Genomic DNA, 17,424 nt, shown 5'->3' on the forward strand with positions numbered 1-17,424 from the left:
TTTTTGAAATAGGTTAACCATTTAGACCTGTATCCTGATCTCTGATGTGGGAAGTCCCACAAGACTCCTCTCCTGTTCAGCAGCTGTATGAAGTCACAGAGAATTGCTTTGTGTGGATTTCTTTGCCTGGTTTGATATGGCTAATAAGGCATTCAAAGCACTGAGGACCTCAACATGACCCACAAACTGTAGATTGACTTAAAAATCTCTGGGTAGATGCTCTTGATGATGGGGAAGCATTATGAAAGAAACAAGTTCACTGAAGTGCATTACTTGAGTAATGCTTAAAGCAGCTGTAGTTCTTTCACGTGTTTCATACAGTTAAATACTGAGATAAACTGTGCACCCTTGTGTTTAACATTCAATGTAAACTGAATACATAAGTCTCCCGAATGCCTCTGGCATTTCTGTATGCTGTGCTGTCTGAAGCTGTGCTTTATGAGTGATTCTGCAGATTTAGACTAACGTGAGAGAGAACATAACAGGCCTGTGGGACTCCGCAGCTTGGGTCTGCTGCTGGGCTTCAAGGTCTCAACAACCCTCTTCAGCTGCCTCTCATGTCATAGCCCATCATTTTATAGTTGCAGGCAAACAGGATGTTCTTGATGTTCAATGATGTTGGATAGTGCAGTAAAATTTAACAAAGTGTGAGTGAATTCACTTGCCTATGGATAGGAGGTCACCCACCAGAATGATGGCTGTGTTGCCGTACCATAGCCTGAGATACTGGATCTAAGAGATGCCTTTGGAAAGTTGTTGCATTTTCTTTGTTGTTGTTTTCTGTTTTGTTTGTTTGTTGTTGTTTTGTTTTGTTTTGTTTTTCATGAATGTTATTTCTTAATATTACTGCTTAAGCTGAAGTAGTTATTCACTGAAGAGGTACCATTTTCAGGGTTTTTGTGGGTACTATTACTTTTTCTAGGATGAGTGAGAAGTTTCTTTCGACTGAAGGGTGTTGACACGCGGTGGTCCTAAATATAGTGGGAAGTACTGTCTTCTGGGAGTGAATGGAGGCAGCTCTGGAGTATGAAACCATACACAGTCTGCAAGAGTTATGTGAGGATACCTCTGAGGACAGAGGCTTGCTTCTGCAGTTATGGCTGCTTTACACTTTGAAGCAATTGTAGCCATTAAAGAATAGCATCAAAATATGTGTTTGTTTTTGTTTTTGCCAATAATGCTTAAGTTTCCTACTTTCTGCTTCTTCTCTTCTGTTCTTCTGTTTCCCCAAGAACAGTGGGTTTTTTTGTATGTGGTAGGGACATGGAGAGGTACAGGTGGGGAGTAGTTGCAGTAAATTTAGAACACTTTTTCAGCAGTGTTTTTGGAGTTTAGACAAGCAGAAGGCATTTGAACCTGTCCACTGACGGTCAGGTTTGTGTGCAATAGAGATTTTTCATTGCATATGATAAAAGTAGTAGACCACCAGGACAAGGTTGGGGAGAATGTTTGTCCTGGTTTTCTTACATGAGGATGATTCTCCAAGATAAATGCAAACTCTGCGTGTCATTCAGAGATTACCTGCAAAAGGCATGGTGAATAGATTTAAAAGTAATACTATTTGATCATTGTGCAGTTCATTTTCTCCCTTGTCGCTGTCTCAAAGTATTTCCTGGCTGTTCCTCACTCTCTGGTCCTTAATATCCGCATATTTCCCATACCTATGAATCCCTTTATCATTCACTTTTTGCCTCCGTCTCTACGTTTCCAGTCTCTCCCTCCCCTTCCCTTGTTTTTGCTTCTGCTTTGCTGACTCTCTTCCTGTGTCATTTTTCTCTCCTCCTTACTCATCTGTGAGCCTATTTCTCATTTTCTGCATCCATACCTACTTTGGTATCTTCCTCCATTTTACAGGATTTTTCCTCTGATCTCACTTCTCATTTTCTCTGTCTTTTGTTGCCTTGCACTGTTCTGTGTCTCCTTAACCTGCGTGGTAGACTAACTTGTTAAAATGTTTAAAGTGAGAATGGTCTCAGTGCAAATGGATCTTTATTTAATGATTCCAATGTGTTCTTTTTAATGAGATCTTTTTGTTACTTTTTCAGGTCTTAAAAATTAGCTTGATTGGCCACCGGAAGCGCGTTCTGGCATCTTTGGGAGACAGGCTGCACGAAGATCCTCCTCAGAAACCACCTAGGTCGATAACCCTCAGGGTGAGTCCCCATGAAAATTTGTTTGCATTTCTTTAAAAGTCAGCAAACGTTTCATAATATTCACATGAAATCAATGGCTGCTTTGAGTGGGATTCAGCTTAATGTCTCTTCGGCAGTTTACAGTGTGGATGTCTTAGGCTGACCTGATCAGCCACACCTGCTCTTATAGCCATTGGAGAAAATTTGACATTTTTACTGGGTGATTCATCTGACCTGGTTCAGATGTCTACGTTAGGATGAGATAAGTAGTGTCTTAGAAGTGCCAGCTTATCCTCTCAGCTGAAGAAGTTAGCTCAGGAACAGATGTCTACAAGCTGCATGTCTGCATCAGCCCTTAGGAGTCCCAGCCCAAGCGATCAATATTGCAGAACGAGAGTTACTGTTTTCCGTTCATGTTTTGAAAATGCTTTCACTTACTTTTCAGAGGAACGCTTTATACTTTCTTTAAAGATTGCCTCTTGAGATTGTTGAGATAAAAATGCCATCAAGGCATTTACTGTGTTACCGTGTATAAAAAATTTATTTGCATTTTTATTTTTTATTTGTATTCCCACCCCCAGAAGCCTTGTTGCAGTGTCCCTGTTTTTTTTTCACACTTGCCCAGTTTTAGTCTCCTCTCATTACACCAAATTCTCTCAGTTTCTTTGGTCCAGCGTCTTAGCTGTCTGTTACCCTTACCAAGTTATGGTCTGATGACCCATTCCTACTGTGTTCTCTGCAAGGGAGTTCATATTCATCAACACTTTTTATTTTGATATTTTAGGTCACATCTCCTGCATTTGATTGGTTTTGATTATTGTCATGGGGCTGAATTTGTGACTGGAATCTCATTTGGGACTAAATTTCCAAATGTCAGAGAGTGGCCTGTGCTCCTAGGTTAAATTTCCTGGTGTGAAGAGAAATAGAGAAAGACAGAATGAGGGCTCCTGATTTCTGTGACCAGCCTGTTTTCAGCCTGCTTAATCTCAAATGCCACATATAGACATCTTAAATCCAAATTCAACCTATTCCTAATGCCATGTCAAAAAATGTGTCACAAGCCTATGATGTCCTGCTCTAAGGCACATAGCACAAATGTGTGGATATTTTTCTAGCATCTTGTATTTGTTGTATTACGTGAATAATTTCCTGATGCATGGCAGGTGTTAAAACACTCCCAGGAAAGAGGAAACATGGGCCAGCATTTGAAAGTCACACATTTTTCCTCAGTACTGTCAGTGCCTTGGACTGGGGAATTAGTTCCTCTTCAGCAGGTGGGAACGTTTCCACAACCTATGCTACTGGTTAGAATTGTGTATTCTCAGTTAATAGTGAAGATAAAGCTGGATGTCCTCCATCTGTAGTCAAAATGATAAAAAGTAGTCTGCTGCTCCACAGCTAGAGCTACTGATGCGGGCAAATGCTAAATGTCATTCATCACTTCATAGTATAGGAGTCTTCACAAAGAATCTTAAAGTAAAGGACATGAGTTTGGAGTAAGATTTCTTTCACATCAACCATGCCATTTCACCCAAAACAAAGACATAGTATTTGGTCTGTAGTTTGCAACAATTTTAGCTTGAAAATTGGTTTAAATAAAATATCCGCTGCTATTAGATTGATTTATATCTAATAGAAAAGATTGTTCCTTATTAAAAGAGTCTCTCTTTAAGGTCCCAAGGTCAACCTAATTATTGCAAGCACTTTATCTTTTTTTTTTAACTCTTTTCATACTAGTTTTTAAGGTATTTTATATATTTAAAGGAAAAAAAAAGTTAAATATTTAGAATAGGAACAAATAGACTAATTTCCAGAAAATACATTATTTCCACATTAACTGTGTGATAAGGAAACATTATTTTGATTTCTAAGTCATATACTCAAAAGTTAGAAAATGCTGAATCTCAGGTTACCTGTGCAGTCTTACTTTCCTTTCTTGAGTGCATTATAATGTAATATTTAATTACATGACCAGTTTCACTGTTTTTCATGGAACCCCACCTTCACCCAGTCAGCCTTGGAGGTCAGAATTTAAACTAGGTATGACAATTTAGAGTGAAATGTTGAAGAAGTGTTAACATTAGTAATGATAGTTTAACACAAAATTCAATGCACTAGAAAGAATTCCTTTTTTTTGGAGCTGGCTAGGCAAACATCAGTGAGGCATCAGGGGAGCCAGGGTGGTCTGGAGAAGGATCTCCTGAAGATCACTTTCCAGCCCTGAGCTGCGTGGTTCCAGCTTGTGGTGGGTCTGAGAGGTGGGGACAAAGGAGGTTTCAATAGTGAAATGTATTGTCAAGCATCCCTGCGTTCACAGTGGGGTGGAAACATGGTAGTGAATACACAGTAACTAGCAACAGCACAGTACTGAATACGTGATAGCACACTGCGTGGCCATCTATGCCTGATCTGCAGCTCCGTGAAGGAAATGAGAAAGTGGGTATGGAGTGAAGAGGAATGAAGGAAGAATGAGACAGAGCTTCGTGATTAAAAGAATAGCTGTAGCTATGAGAATACAGATTCACACCTGCTTTTTCCACAAAGCTCTTGGATAATTCTTGGCAAGTTATTTAAGTAATTGCCTCATAAACAGTCACTAATTGTATGTAACAGACATTCTGCGTATTTGAGTGGAGTCTGGAGTCTGATTTATACAAGTGCTAAGCACACAGTACTGCAAATTAGATCAATAGAAGCAGGGTTTTGAATACAAGCACTTGGAAAATCAGGCAATAGATACTGTAATTGGGCATCCAGAGTGGCTGATATTTATTAGCCTTTGTCTGTGTGTCTCAGTTCCCTCGCACTAAAGTGGTGATTATAAAATGCCAGAAGTCACAGGGTGTGGTGAAAATAAATTGATTGAAGTTTGTAAAGCACTTACAAGCATCATGAAAATGACAATATTAATCATTCTATCTTCAGAGCGGGATCTGAATAGAATTTAGGGAAGAGGTTTGGGGCCATGAAATGAGGTGAGAATAAAATACTGATTACACAATAACTAATGGTAACATGGTGCTGAGTATATGACAACATGCTGCACAATTGAGGATCCATCTGTGCTGTGAAGGACTTCTCTGAGAAAATAGCATGAAATCATACAGTTAAATACTGTACCGTAATGCAGAGGCACCGTTATTCTTTTATTTCTTGCCTTTGTAATTCTTGCCTTTATAGCAATCTTCCAATATTGATTTTTGGGTGAATTTCTTCTTTATATGCAGTTTGATAAAATATGAAAAACTTGTGGAACCTTGATAACCGTTGCAGACTCTTCTGACACTGAGAGCCACTGATGGCCATGTCAGTCGATTGGTGCTAGCACCGGGTGAATTGTGGTTAGGGTAAGAAAGAGGTTACATACCTTGCTGGAACAGCAGGTAGCAGCAATTAGAAAGGAAGTCGTTTGGTGCCCCTGTACTCAGATTATTTTCAGCAGAGGGTTGTGTGCACCATTGTGTCAGTGCTAGGTCTGTGGAAGAACCGGGAACAGGCTTTAGGGATGATGCCTCACCAAACCTTCTGAGTGTATGCAAACTCCAGATTTTCAGAAGAATTTAACTGGGCCAAATGTAGGTGGATTTGCATGAAGGAGGAAAAGACTATTCCTGAGAGGAAAACATTCCTTTCTTTGCCCTGGGAAATGTCAAGTACTTGTCTCAGATCACAAGCAAGCTAGAGAATTAAAATAAAAATAATAATAATGGAAAAAAAAAACAACTCAGTGAATTAAAAGTTGTAAACAACTACCCTGATTTTAGTCAACCAATGTGGAAAACACTAACCTGTTATTGTGACTGTGAGGAATAATGTCACGTAGACTCCTACAATTCAAATGTTAACATCAGATATTACTATTACTTGAGCACAGAAAGAGATTTTGCAACTTTTCTTTCCATTTGGAAGAGATTACAACTCTGTTTTCTTTCACTATATCTTGTTTCTTAACAGCATGGAGTAAAGTACCTTAATGCTTTGCAGAATTAGGTTTGGTTCAATGTAATCAGGCATGAAATATCCACTTTAATTCTTTATTTAAATGAAAAAGCACTTTTTTTTTTTTTATCTCCATGCACACTGGAACAGTTCTTTGCTGCTTCTCATTGTGGAGCATGTTCAGGTCGCTTCTTGCTTTTCAGTATTAAAATACAGTATTACAGCAATAGGTAATTCAGACACTGCAAACACACTCCTGGATATGTTCTTTGCTCCAGAGAGCTTACTGCCGGAGGAACCACTTGTGTCAGAGAAGTTGAGCATTGTGGGAGAGAAACTTTTACACCCCTCCAGTCACTACAGCAGTGTTTTACTGTCCATGCTGGATGGTGTGTCCACTGACTGAACAGCAAGGCTGTTGATGATGATTGCAGTCATCATCTCTGATGATGATGATTGCAGTCACCAAGGCAGTGCTGAGCAGTGGACTTGGGCAGTGGTGTTCATAATTTGTGTTTGAACAACTGATGGGGTGTGCAAGAGAACAGGTGTTTCCAAAGGTACGTGCGGTGGCTGTCTGTCGCCAGTGTGGTGGCAGATCCTGGTAAAATGTGTGATCAAGAGGATGTGTTTAGCTCTTAATCAGATAGAGGTCATGTATCAATTTGCATGGTGTTTGCACATTGACTGATACAAGGTCACAGTTCAGCACAGGAAAAGCCTGGTGAAATGTTTGTACTCTGATGCTTTCCATCATTCTAGGAATAGTTATTTGGCTTGTTTCTGATGTCCAGTACCTCAAGTTAAAGTATGTTCTGCAAGACCTATAAAAATTGTAAACAAAGTATCTATATTTTGTAAATGTTCATGCATTTATTTTTTCAGGCAAGGGATGTTGCTAGAGTTCAAATCACTTTCAAATCACTTTTGCTTCTCAGAGTGGCTTAAAAGGTGGTGAAAATGTATTTCATCTTACAAACAACTAGTCCTAAATCACAACTTCATTTGGGCCTTGACAAGAAGTAACTCACTGTGTATCTCTCTGTCAGTCCTAGTAAGGGACTGCTATATTATACAAGGAAGTTTTGGGGAAGGAATTTGCCACTTGCTCAGAGCAGTAATGAAGTATTCTTCCCTCCATGTGGGCTCTGCACCTTTGGTAGCACATTTTTGGGCAAAGAGCCAGTTTTCTGAGTGTAGTCTGTCACCTCCCTAGCCACATGCACAGGAAGAAGAGAATCGTCTCCTAGAACCTGCCTTCCTCCTGGTCATGTACAAGGGAGACGGAGAGGTTCTGAGGAAAGAAAATGACTGCTTGCTCTGTGCCTATTTTTTTTTTTAAGTATTATATGAAATACACTTTAAAATGTGTAGTTTGAACAATATGCTGCTCTTGTTATGCTGTATTTTTGTCCTCTCTGTTCAGGAACCCAGCGGTAACCACACTCCTCCTCAGTTGTCTCCATCACTTAGCCAAAGCACTTTCACTACTGGTGGCTCCCTGGACGTTCCCCACATTATCATGCAGGGCGATGCAAGGAGGAGAAGAAATGAGAACTATTTTGATGATATTCCTCGGTCAAAGCTGGAGAGGCAGATGGCACAGGTAGGATTACAACTATGCCATTAAAAGGCTGCACTTTGCTGCAGTTGGTTACAGAGCTAATTCTAACCGTAGCTATGGGTCATACATATATTAAGGCTGAATTGTAAACCACAAAGATTGACATTTTTTCCAAGCTGGTTGTTCCAGTTCTATTTCAAATACTGTAAGTTGGTGTGCCATTTCTCTTGAGAGGAAGAGTTTTGGGGGTGTTTAGGTGCCTGCAGGCTGAGATGAAGGTGCCTGCTGCATACCGGAGCATGCAGACTCCCACTGGCACTGCCTCTGCCTCTAGTTTCTGTAAGAAGGTGCAGATTCCTCAGTTTCTGAGCAACTTAGATAAAAATGAGCTGTCAAAAAATCAGAGGACTGGTGGGTGTGGTGATGAGGGTCAGCAATCTGCTAAACTTTGATCTGGGGATACATCTGAGTGTTTAATAAAAGATTTAACTGTGTAACAGCTCATTTTAGAATCACAGCAACACTACATCCGAATGGACATTAAATCAAGCTGTTCATGAAAGACTAAAGTAACCTCCATCTCTAAAAATCTTCACCCAACCAAAATATGGGTACTGATAATTTTAAATCAAGCACGTGTTGACCAGAGTAATATCCTGTACCGCTCCAAAGGTCAGTAAAGTTGAGCTTTGGCATCTTGTCAGCAAAAATGCCTTAGGATGAACTGAGCTGTGTTTTGGTGGCACATACTATGCAAGACAGCCATGCTTTGCAATGCATGCTGGGGACATGCCTTCGATTTGCCATTGGAAGCAGCCGGGCAGCCTGTGCAGTTCACAGCGTGGTTCATCCCATCACATAGCAGGATGCTGCCTTCAGCCTTGCCTGATACTTCCCAGTGGTTGTCAGGCATAGCCCAAAATAGAGTCTCTACCCAAAATCCAGCCTCGAAATGGAAATAGCTATGCAAATAACTATATTATGGTTAACATAATGAACAAAAGGCTGCAGTCTCTGAGCTAATTGCATGAACAAGAAGAAGTAATTAAATAAACAAGCAAAACAAGGTGCTGCTGTTACCTGGGAACACAGAAACAAATTGAATTTGATCTGTTCAGAGGACATTTCTAGGCAAGTGAAATTGCATTTGTTAGGGCGGGGCTGTTTCCTTGCCTTTTTAAATCACCTCATTTTCTGCTGTATTTTCTGCTGTGTAATGTTATTGTACAGAATTAAGGGGAAAGTTGCCTGGTGAATGAGCTTGTTTTCCAATCAAAGTCTGCTGGGCTTTCGGGGCAAGAACAAGGCTGAGCTGAAGTCCAGCAAGGAAAAGCCCACTTCTTACTGTGAAAATATTTCTTTGAAGGTCATGAAACTTAGTAGTGTGAAAATTAAGTACGCACTTGCTCATGGCTGAGTAGACTGGTTCATCTGCTTAGTTTATCACATCACTTGGTTTACAAATCCCCATTCTCACTTCCTCTTTTAGTCTTTTAGTCACTAACATTGGAGAAGAAAAAAGCCATAGTAGCAATTCTTCCTCTCTACTTTTCACTCTTTTCTCTTCCTCCTTGAAGTCCTGATATTCCCTTGAGGTATGACACACTCATACCTCAGAGATTTTCTTCAGGCAGTTGAGATTGCTTTTCGAGAGGCTGTAATATGTTGCATAGCCAAAGAGAGAACTGAGTAGTCAGTACTTAGGCCACTCCAAACCACTTAAAACCAATTACATGATCTTTTATATATATATATATTTTTTTGAAGTGGAGGAGGTGGGGAAGGCAGGAGTTTATACCTAGTTTGTACCCACTGCATGACTTCAGTGCCTTCTAACTTTCACTGTGGAATATAACAGTTATCCTTTGGGACTCCAAAGGGGAAAATGGGTTCAGTGAAATCTGTAAGACAGTACTTTTTGTTAGTCCCTGAACTCCAATCTGTTTGGAGTCTTTCTCAGCTCTGCCCCCAAATTCTGCATTGCTGATGTATGCAAAATTCCCTTTGACTTTAATGGGAAAGTCAGTGACTCCCTCTGGTGATCATTCTCACTAAATTGGACTCACCCCATTAAGAGGCTAATCAGGGATTTCTTCAACCATTCTGGCCCAAAAATAGATTTTTAAATTTACTTTTTGCAATATGTGAAGTGGCACTTTGTGAAAATAAACCCTATTTCCATCAATTTTTTTTCCCCTAAAGCCCCTTTGAAACTAAAGGTGTGATAATTATTTCTGGAAAATAAAGGATATCCATTTGATTAACACGAGCCTTCTGCTCCATGTTTTATCTAACAACTTCCTCCTTGCAGTTTTCAGGCTCCTTTGGCTTATGTCAGTTCAACACATCTTCTGAGGCTGATACCAATCCTGCTTTCCAGCTAGAATATTTCTCACAAACAAAATAATCTAGAGTGATTATTGGAAGAACCATATTATTTATCTTAACCATTTCTTTGCTAAGCTGTTTGCATGCTGCTGTATGAATCTGCATGTTTACTGGGTGCCATGGTAAACAGATGTGCATAACAATGTCTTTGCTGTGATTTTCTGAAAAGGTTATAGGTATACTGTTCACAATGAAATTAATGGGTATTTTATGGCCTTGAAGAGAGAGGCAAACACAGGAATGAGAGCTTTTTCATGGTATTGCCTTCATGAACTTGATTAGACTATGTTAGGATAAGGCTGTTTGTAGCCTCAATTTAAAATTTAAAATCTGAAGGGGATATTTTGAGAAAATCACAAGATCTAAAGTTGCCATCCTTACTATGGCCTGTGTTTTCACTGACATTTTACATGGGAATCATCAAGCATGTTGATCTTTGCATCAGATATCAACCAGTGTTTGTTGAAACAATGAGCACATCAGTTTAAATCTGTTTTCCTTTGATCTGCTAAATGGGCTTAAACAATTCTCTAAATCATAATCAAATCTGCTTGTAAGTAATACAAGACTTTGTTTCCTGGAGGAAGCACTGATTTAAATTTACTTAATGTGGGTGGTTTTGTCTCAAGGCCAGCATGTACCTTCATTCACAGTTCCCTAGCAGACTGTTTGCGACCTAAGAGGAAAAATCCGAATATAAACAATGAGTCTAACCAATTTACGCTCCCCACTGGAGTAGGTTTGGTCATCCAGCTCTCCAGTTCACATCCAAACTGTTAACTGTGCAATTCTTCAGTGTCTGGTTGGATAAATCACAACTGCCAAGAAGGTAGTACAGAAGATTGTGAGATAGTTTGTTTTCAGAAAAAGGAAGAAGAAAAAAAATTCAGAAAGGCTTGAGTAGTCTGAGTCATCTCTGACTGTGGATGTTGAGTTCTGTGCCTGCAAGCTGCACATTAATGCGATCAAATTAAAGTAGTTTAAAATAGCTGAGATTGCTCTTAAGATTGCCTAGACCTTTAAAATAGAAGTGAAGTCATAGAGGCAAAGCCTAAGAAATCAGAAGGAGGAGCCCATTGAAGGCAGTGGGCTCTTAATTCACCCCAGACATTGCAGGGAAAAAAAAAAAATGTGGGCAAGAGCTTGGGGGGTTGACACACTGAAAAAGCCCTCCCCATGGCAAGCAGGCAGGGAGGTGTGGGGAGGGGAGTGCTGGTGGAGCAGGGCTGGCACGTGCTCTCCCCACAAATGAAGGCACCGTGTGCCCAGAGGTGCCGGAATTCTGTTGTTTTGGGAGGGGGCACATGGGTGGGAGCCTCTTCAGGGCTCTCAGGAGAGCTCTGGGCTGTCGCTGATTTTGGTAAAACAGGTAGTAAGTCAGGTTAAGCTTTCTGGTAGGATCGTCATGGTCCGTATGAGGGGCACCCCAGTGGGATGTGATGGGAGGAAGGGAATCACTTAGATCTGAGAGTTGGAAAAAATATTCGCAAATCCTAGCAAGAGTAGTTCTTTCCCAGAAATGCTAAACCCAAACTTAATTCTGAAAGCCCTTCTGGGTGCTTTGGTTCCCATTGGCTGAGGGATTCTATTGTTCTCTTCCCTAAAGCACAAGCTAACCAAACTGTAGTAAGTTTGAAATAAAGCTTCCCCCAACTAGTGGGATACTGCTTTGTAACATTGTTTTGTGAGATATAGTAATTCACTGAAGGAAGGATTACGACTGATGTCTTAGAGGTCTTTTCCAACCTAAATGATTCTATGATTCTGTGTGTAGAAGCTGGTTATTTAAATGGGTTTAGCAGCTGAGATCCTTTTTCTACAGTAAAGGAAAAGTGTAATAAAAAGAAGAGACAGAATTAAAGAAGACCTGTTTGTAGGAAAATAGTTGTGATTTTTTTTCTCTCTGAAATTTTATCTTCAACTAAATAATATCTTCCAAATACTTCATAGATCTTAATGCATTCATTTTTCCAGTGCATTGTGGTTTAAAACTATGGCTACATAGTTTAAAATTATGTTTTCCGTTTTACAGCTAAGAAAATGAAGTTATAAGGATTTTGCAACTTGGCTAAGATGACACAGAAATTTTCTAGAAACCAAAAGTAGAACTCCTGTATGATAGGACCCGTTTTTAGGTGGTGGCTGCAGTGTTGTGGGTTTTTTTGTTGTTTTGTTTTGTTTTAACTTTTAACCATAGTATAGCATTTTTATTTGCTTGTTTCCTGCATGCTTTTCTGTCTCCTTCTCTGCTTTAGAAGGATTTAAAGATTATGGTGAGTGAAGGAAAATATGCACAGGAGAAAATCAGTGTGTAAAATGAGATTATCTAAGAAGCAACGAAAAATGGATTTTATGAATGGTGGAAATTACTGGTGAAATAACAGAATTCTTTATAGTGGATTTAAGAAACAGTAAATACAAAAGTATGGATGTCCAGTTTATTTCATTCTGTTCTTTTTTTCTAAGATTTTCTTAATTCTGTTTTTCAAATAAGCAAAAAATAGTGTACGGTCTGGGGATGAACAAAAGCCATTTTAAAGAAAAGTATATAAAATCTAAACAAGATGTTCTATGGTTCATATTTTGAGGTGCATCTTATTTTTAAATATGGAAAGATGACATCTATGATAACCTTCAATTTAACATCAAAAGAAAAATGGTTTCTAAATCTATTTTTATTGCATTATATAGGTGTTACTGGATTTTGTCTTTTTAATTCAGATACATATTAATGCCAAAAATTGCTATGTCTTGAAGTGTAAATTTTAACAAACCCTAGAGTATTTTTTATTCGGTGGACAAGTAAACTGATAAAGACATGAAAAATCTAAGCAATTTCTGTCTAAATAAAAAGGTGCATATTTTCATGAAGGTTACAGAAGCTAACATTTTAGAAATAAAGCCGTGGGATGTGGATCATACCTACATGCTGCTTCATCGTATGGAATTAAGGAAGTTGTTTCTATATTTGGTACTAATGATCCAAACAAATGCCATAAATACTACACCAAGATGGGGACAGATGTTCTTTCAAGATGGGGACAGATGTTCTTTATTAATTTACTGTTTTTTCACACTCAGCCTTGTGAGCTAGAAGCTCTGTATTGGAAAGATCATATGAAAAATGGAGGCGGATTATATGAAAAATGGAAAAGGCTGGGTAGCTTTTACTGACAAAGAGACTATATTCTTATTGAAAGGCTGAATATTTCAGAGTCAAAGCTGAATTTTAGTATGTAACATCTACATGTTTGAGCTCCTGGGAAATAACTTGTACTGAGAGTTTGGGGTGCTCTTCTGAAAGAGCTCGGGTTGTTGCATTTTGGATTTGTTTTGCTAAAATGTTGTTACCTGTGCCTAATGTTGAGGACTGAAGCCACAAATTTTATTTTTATGGGTGGTATTTGTCCAGAAGTTTCTCTCCTATATGCAAGACTAAAGGGCTAGGGAGCACTTGTAACTGGCAGCACCAGCAGAAAGGGGAGTAATCAATTGGCAAAGATTTGGCAGCTCACCACACATTGCTGGGCCAGTGCCGCGGCTGTAAAGCTGCACCTCCAGAAACCAGGCACGGCAGCGGCAGCCTTAGCAAACTGGTGGGAAGACCCTCAATCAGTCCTCCCCACCAGGTGCCCAAATCCTGGGTTACTGGATGGAAATCAAATGAAAACTGACTGCATCATGTGAGGGAGGGTGTCAGCTGGCTGAGAGGGAAACCCAGGTGTGTTAACAGTCAATTCTCATTAGAGAAAATTTTTCCAGGCATGTCCCTGTGTGCAGCAGGCACCCAGAGGCAAAGCAGCGTGGGACCTCAAGCCCTGCCCCTGGCTGGGGGGACAGACCTTGCAGGATCACGGTGGTCCTGGGCCTGTCGTCTGCCTTCCCGTGGTGTGCTGGGGCACACTCCTGCTTGTGAAAGCTGCCTGAGGGTGCTCGTTTCTTACTCTAATAAGAATTGTTATTTCTGATTTTGGCTCTGTCTATAAAAGAACTCATTTCAGATGTCACTCTCCATCTCTGAAGATCTTTTTTCCACTGGAGGATGTGTGATTATTCCTGTTGGTAAGACAGGCTCTCCCCAGAGCTTGGGGAACATTCAGGGACGCAACATCTATTGAGATTGCACAACTGCTCTCCCACAGTCCTGAAACATTTGGAGTGATGAATACAAAAGGGGCCAGCCAGCCCCATTCATCCCATTTCATTTGTTTCTTTCAGCTGTTGCACCTTTAAAGATTGTTTGCTGTGCCACAAGTGATTTTCTGGGATTTGATCCAAAATTCTCCTCATTTCTGGAACAAGACTGAATTATAGTCAGCGAGTTACTGCTAGATAATTTGCATCAGAGAGTAGGGGTTGCTGTTGTTTCTTTGCTTCCCTTCTGTGCCTTACTGGAGCTTAAGTGCCAGGATGTGGGAGCAGTTTCCTGAGGCTCAGCCCTGTGGTGGGACACACAGTAGAGGCGGTGGGGAGATCAGGTTCATGGCTCCTCTTCTTGCACCAGATCTGCAAGGTGGACATGCAGGCCTTGCAGAGTAGACATGGAAGCCAACAGAAGAAAGAACTCTCTAAACATGATCAGAAGGCATCAACTCCCTCTTCTCAGGCTTGCTTAGGACTGATCAGACCATTTGGGGCTGATGTTTGCCTAACTATGGCCATGCCTTGGTGTTTTCTAGACTTGTTGTTCTCTCCTGGATTCCCTTTGTTTGCCTCCATCCTCCTTGAAGTGCAGTGTCTAACACTGGACTCTGCCCCCAGATGATGCCTCACTGGTGACTGTGCATGGCACAGAAATTCCTCCCCATGCATTACTATATTCTACCTGTATTAAATACTTTCTTTTTTATTTAGGAGAGGGGAGTTCCATGAAGGGCCACCAAGACAGTTGGGGGCCGGATCCAGCACTTGTCCTATGAGGAGAGGCTGAGTGAGCAGGGCTGGCTGGAGAAGAGATGGCTTTGGGTACAAAAATGGAAAGAAGAAAAGCTCAGACTGGATGTCAAGAGAAACTTCCTCCCCACAAGGAGAGGCAAGCAGTGGGACAGGTTGCTCATAGAGGCTGAGGAATCTCTGTCCTTGGAGGTTTTCAGGACCTGACTGGATGAAACCCTGAGCAAGCAGGTCACATTTCACAGCTGCTCAAGCTTTGAGCTGGGGTTGTAAAGAAAGTTTCCTCAGCTCCCTTCCAACTTGAATTATCCTGTGATAATTGCTTATATTGCTTTGCTTATTCATTTGCAAAACCTCTGTATTTCACTTGTAGTATACTGAAACTTCCAGATCTGTGTGACCTCCCCGTTAAAACACTCTGTTAATCTATTTGATATTTTATTTGTATATTTAATCTTACTTTACCAAGGCATACTCTTAATGTACTGAATATCATCTGACCAATTTCTGCAGTTCATCAAATCCATTCTCAGTTCTTACCCCATTCTGGAAAGTCCCTAAGTTCTGGATCCTCCCCAGAGGGTCTGCATAGAGCAGGTCATTACAGATTCTCTCGACATGTTCCAGTCCAGTTCTGCTTAAATACTGATAATTTTTCTCTAAATGTATATTTCAACTTCTTGTGCAAACGCTGCATTTTGATTCAGGCTAGTTTGTGTACAGGGAACATCACGTGACATCGCATCAGAAGTTGCATAATCAGTGTCCACGTCCTGCTGTGCTTCTCCTTGCTGATGATGATTTAGTAGGCCCATTTTCCAACAAAGGAAGGAAATTTATCTAAGATGATTCATCATGAACAACCTCATTATAAACATCTTGAATTTTTCTTGGCCCATAAATGCTCTGGTGGGTAACACATTGCAGCAAGATCACACTTTTTCATTAGGCTCAATTTTGTATGTGTGCATAGAGGGAGAGAGGGAGATACATGCACATTTATTTATTGATACATGAGCATTTATTTCACATGGCCAAGAGCAATGTCAGGAGATTCCAAAGGCCACAAGGACCAGGGAATAGTGACTGGATTTTTAAATGATTTTGCTAGAAATTTGCTGGTCCCTGCAGTTTGGCTGGCTATAAATTCCCAAACCTTTGTTTACTCCCATCTTAAATATTCTTTTAGCCCTTCTTTGGTCCTTTTATTATCTTCCATGACTTTTTGAGGATAATTACTCCTACTTTAAGTAAATCTTTGACATCTCCTTAAGTGCCACGAAGTTGACCTGTGTTGAATACATCAGGACTGCTTTCTACCGAGCCCCTGTTCCTTTTGCGTATGTTGCCCACATATTCTTTCTGTTGCTTTCCTTCTTTCTTCTTCTTAAAAAGGGTATCATTTCCATGATCAATCCTATTGGTGTGTGATCGCCTTTGGTAAAATTACTTTCTGTCTTCAGATTATCAAGTCATCCCTGTCAACAGGGATGGAGCTTACACTAACTTTTCATGTAATTTTGTTCACCTTACAAAGCACTAAGTTATCTCTGACACAGCCTGCCACATTGAAGACCAACATATGTCCTGTCCTACATTTTTTCAAGTAAATATATGAGTAACTAGAAAGAGTTGAAGCAGATGGGAATGTGGAAACACTTTGTAACATGATTGGCTACTAACTTCACTGCAGGTGTCTGAAATAATTACACCTTGTTGACTTCTATCTCAGATGAAGTTAGCAAGAGCAGTAAGAAATATTTTTTCTTATGTGAGTGTGTTTTCTGGGAATCACAGAGGTTAATTTAGATAAACAAGAGAACTGAAAATGTCCATAAAACAACTCTTTTAAAAGGCAATCATGAAGTGATTAGGAGGCTATGTCAGAACTGACTGCTGGGAAAGGAAGGGAGATGGCTGAGTGGAGAGCAGGTGGCACAGAGCCTCACCTCCCTCCCTCTGGCACTGTTAACCAGCCATCTATATCATCAGTAGCACATGGTAGGAGCTGTGCAGTGCAGGCTACTCCCTTTCCCTCTTCCTTCACCCCTCCTGTCTGTCAGAGTTGTGTTCCATGGTGACAACTGGGAAGTCTTTCATGCATGGGACATCTATAGCTTTTATATCAGGATATCAGATTCTTGTTGGAACATAGTTCTTCCCAAAAGATAAATGCATACCAATAAGAGAAGTGCATGTTTGATGTTAATCAGACAATAGCTGGTGCTGTTTTTATTATTTTTAGCTATGTTCCTTAAGAAAAAAAAATATTTGTGAAACTCTCTTTTTCACAGAACCTTCTACATCAGTGGTATTAAATGCCCAAGTGTATTTCTGTTTATTACTGTGGAAGTGCATGCATAGATTTAGTTCTTTTCCTTCTTTTTGAGGGCATATGTTTTGGGAACTGAAAATTGGGCATGTTTGAAGTCTAATACCAACTCTCCCTCCTACTGCCTACTGATTTTCTGGCCTCAGATGTTCACTTAACCTTTTTCCTTTCCTTGG

The 17,424-nt window shown here is 40.2% G+C and overlaps 1 protein-coding gene across 11 annotated transcripts in view; it reads left to right on the plus strand.

Moving 5' to 3' along the window:
• ANKS1B (ankyrin repeat and sterile alpha motif domain containing 1B) overlaps positions 1–17,424 on the plus strand; it is a 441,289-nt gene that overhangs the window by 386,397 nt on the left and 37,468 nt on the right. For 10 of the 11 annotated variants that reach the window (XM_048061064.2, XM_048061063.2, XM_013182625.3 and 7 more), the window contains 2 exons: positions 2,046–2,153; positions 7,498–7,677. In XM_048061064.2, the coding sequence (XP_047917021.1) occupies positions 2,046–2,153; positions 7,498–7,677 (288 nt within the window). The remainder of the gene's footprint in view (positions 1–2,045; positions 2,154–7,497; positions 7,678–17,424) is intronic. The other variant, XM_066994511.1, reaches the window with a different exon arrangement.

This window comes from Anser cygnoides, chromosome 1, assembly GCF_040182565.1.
Source record: "Anser cygnoides isolate HZ-2024a breed goose chromosome 1, Taihu_goose_T2T_genome, whole genome shotgun sequence".
NCBI classification, from domain to species: Eukaryota; Metazoa; Chordata; class Aves; order Anseriformes; family Anatidae; genus Anser; species Anser cygnoides.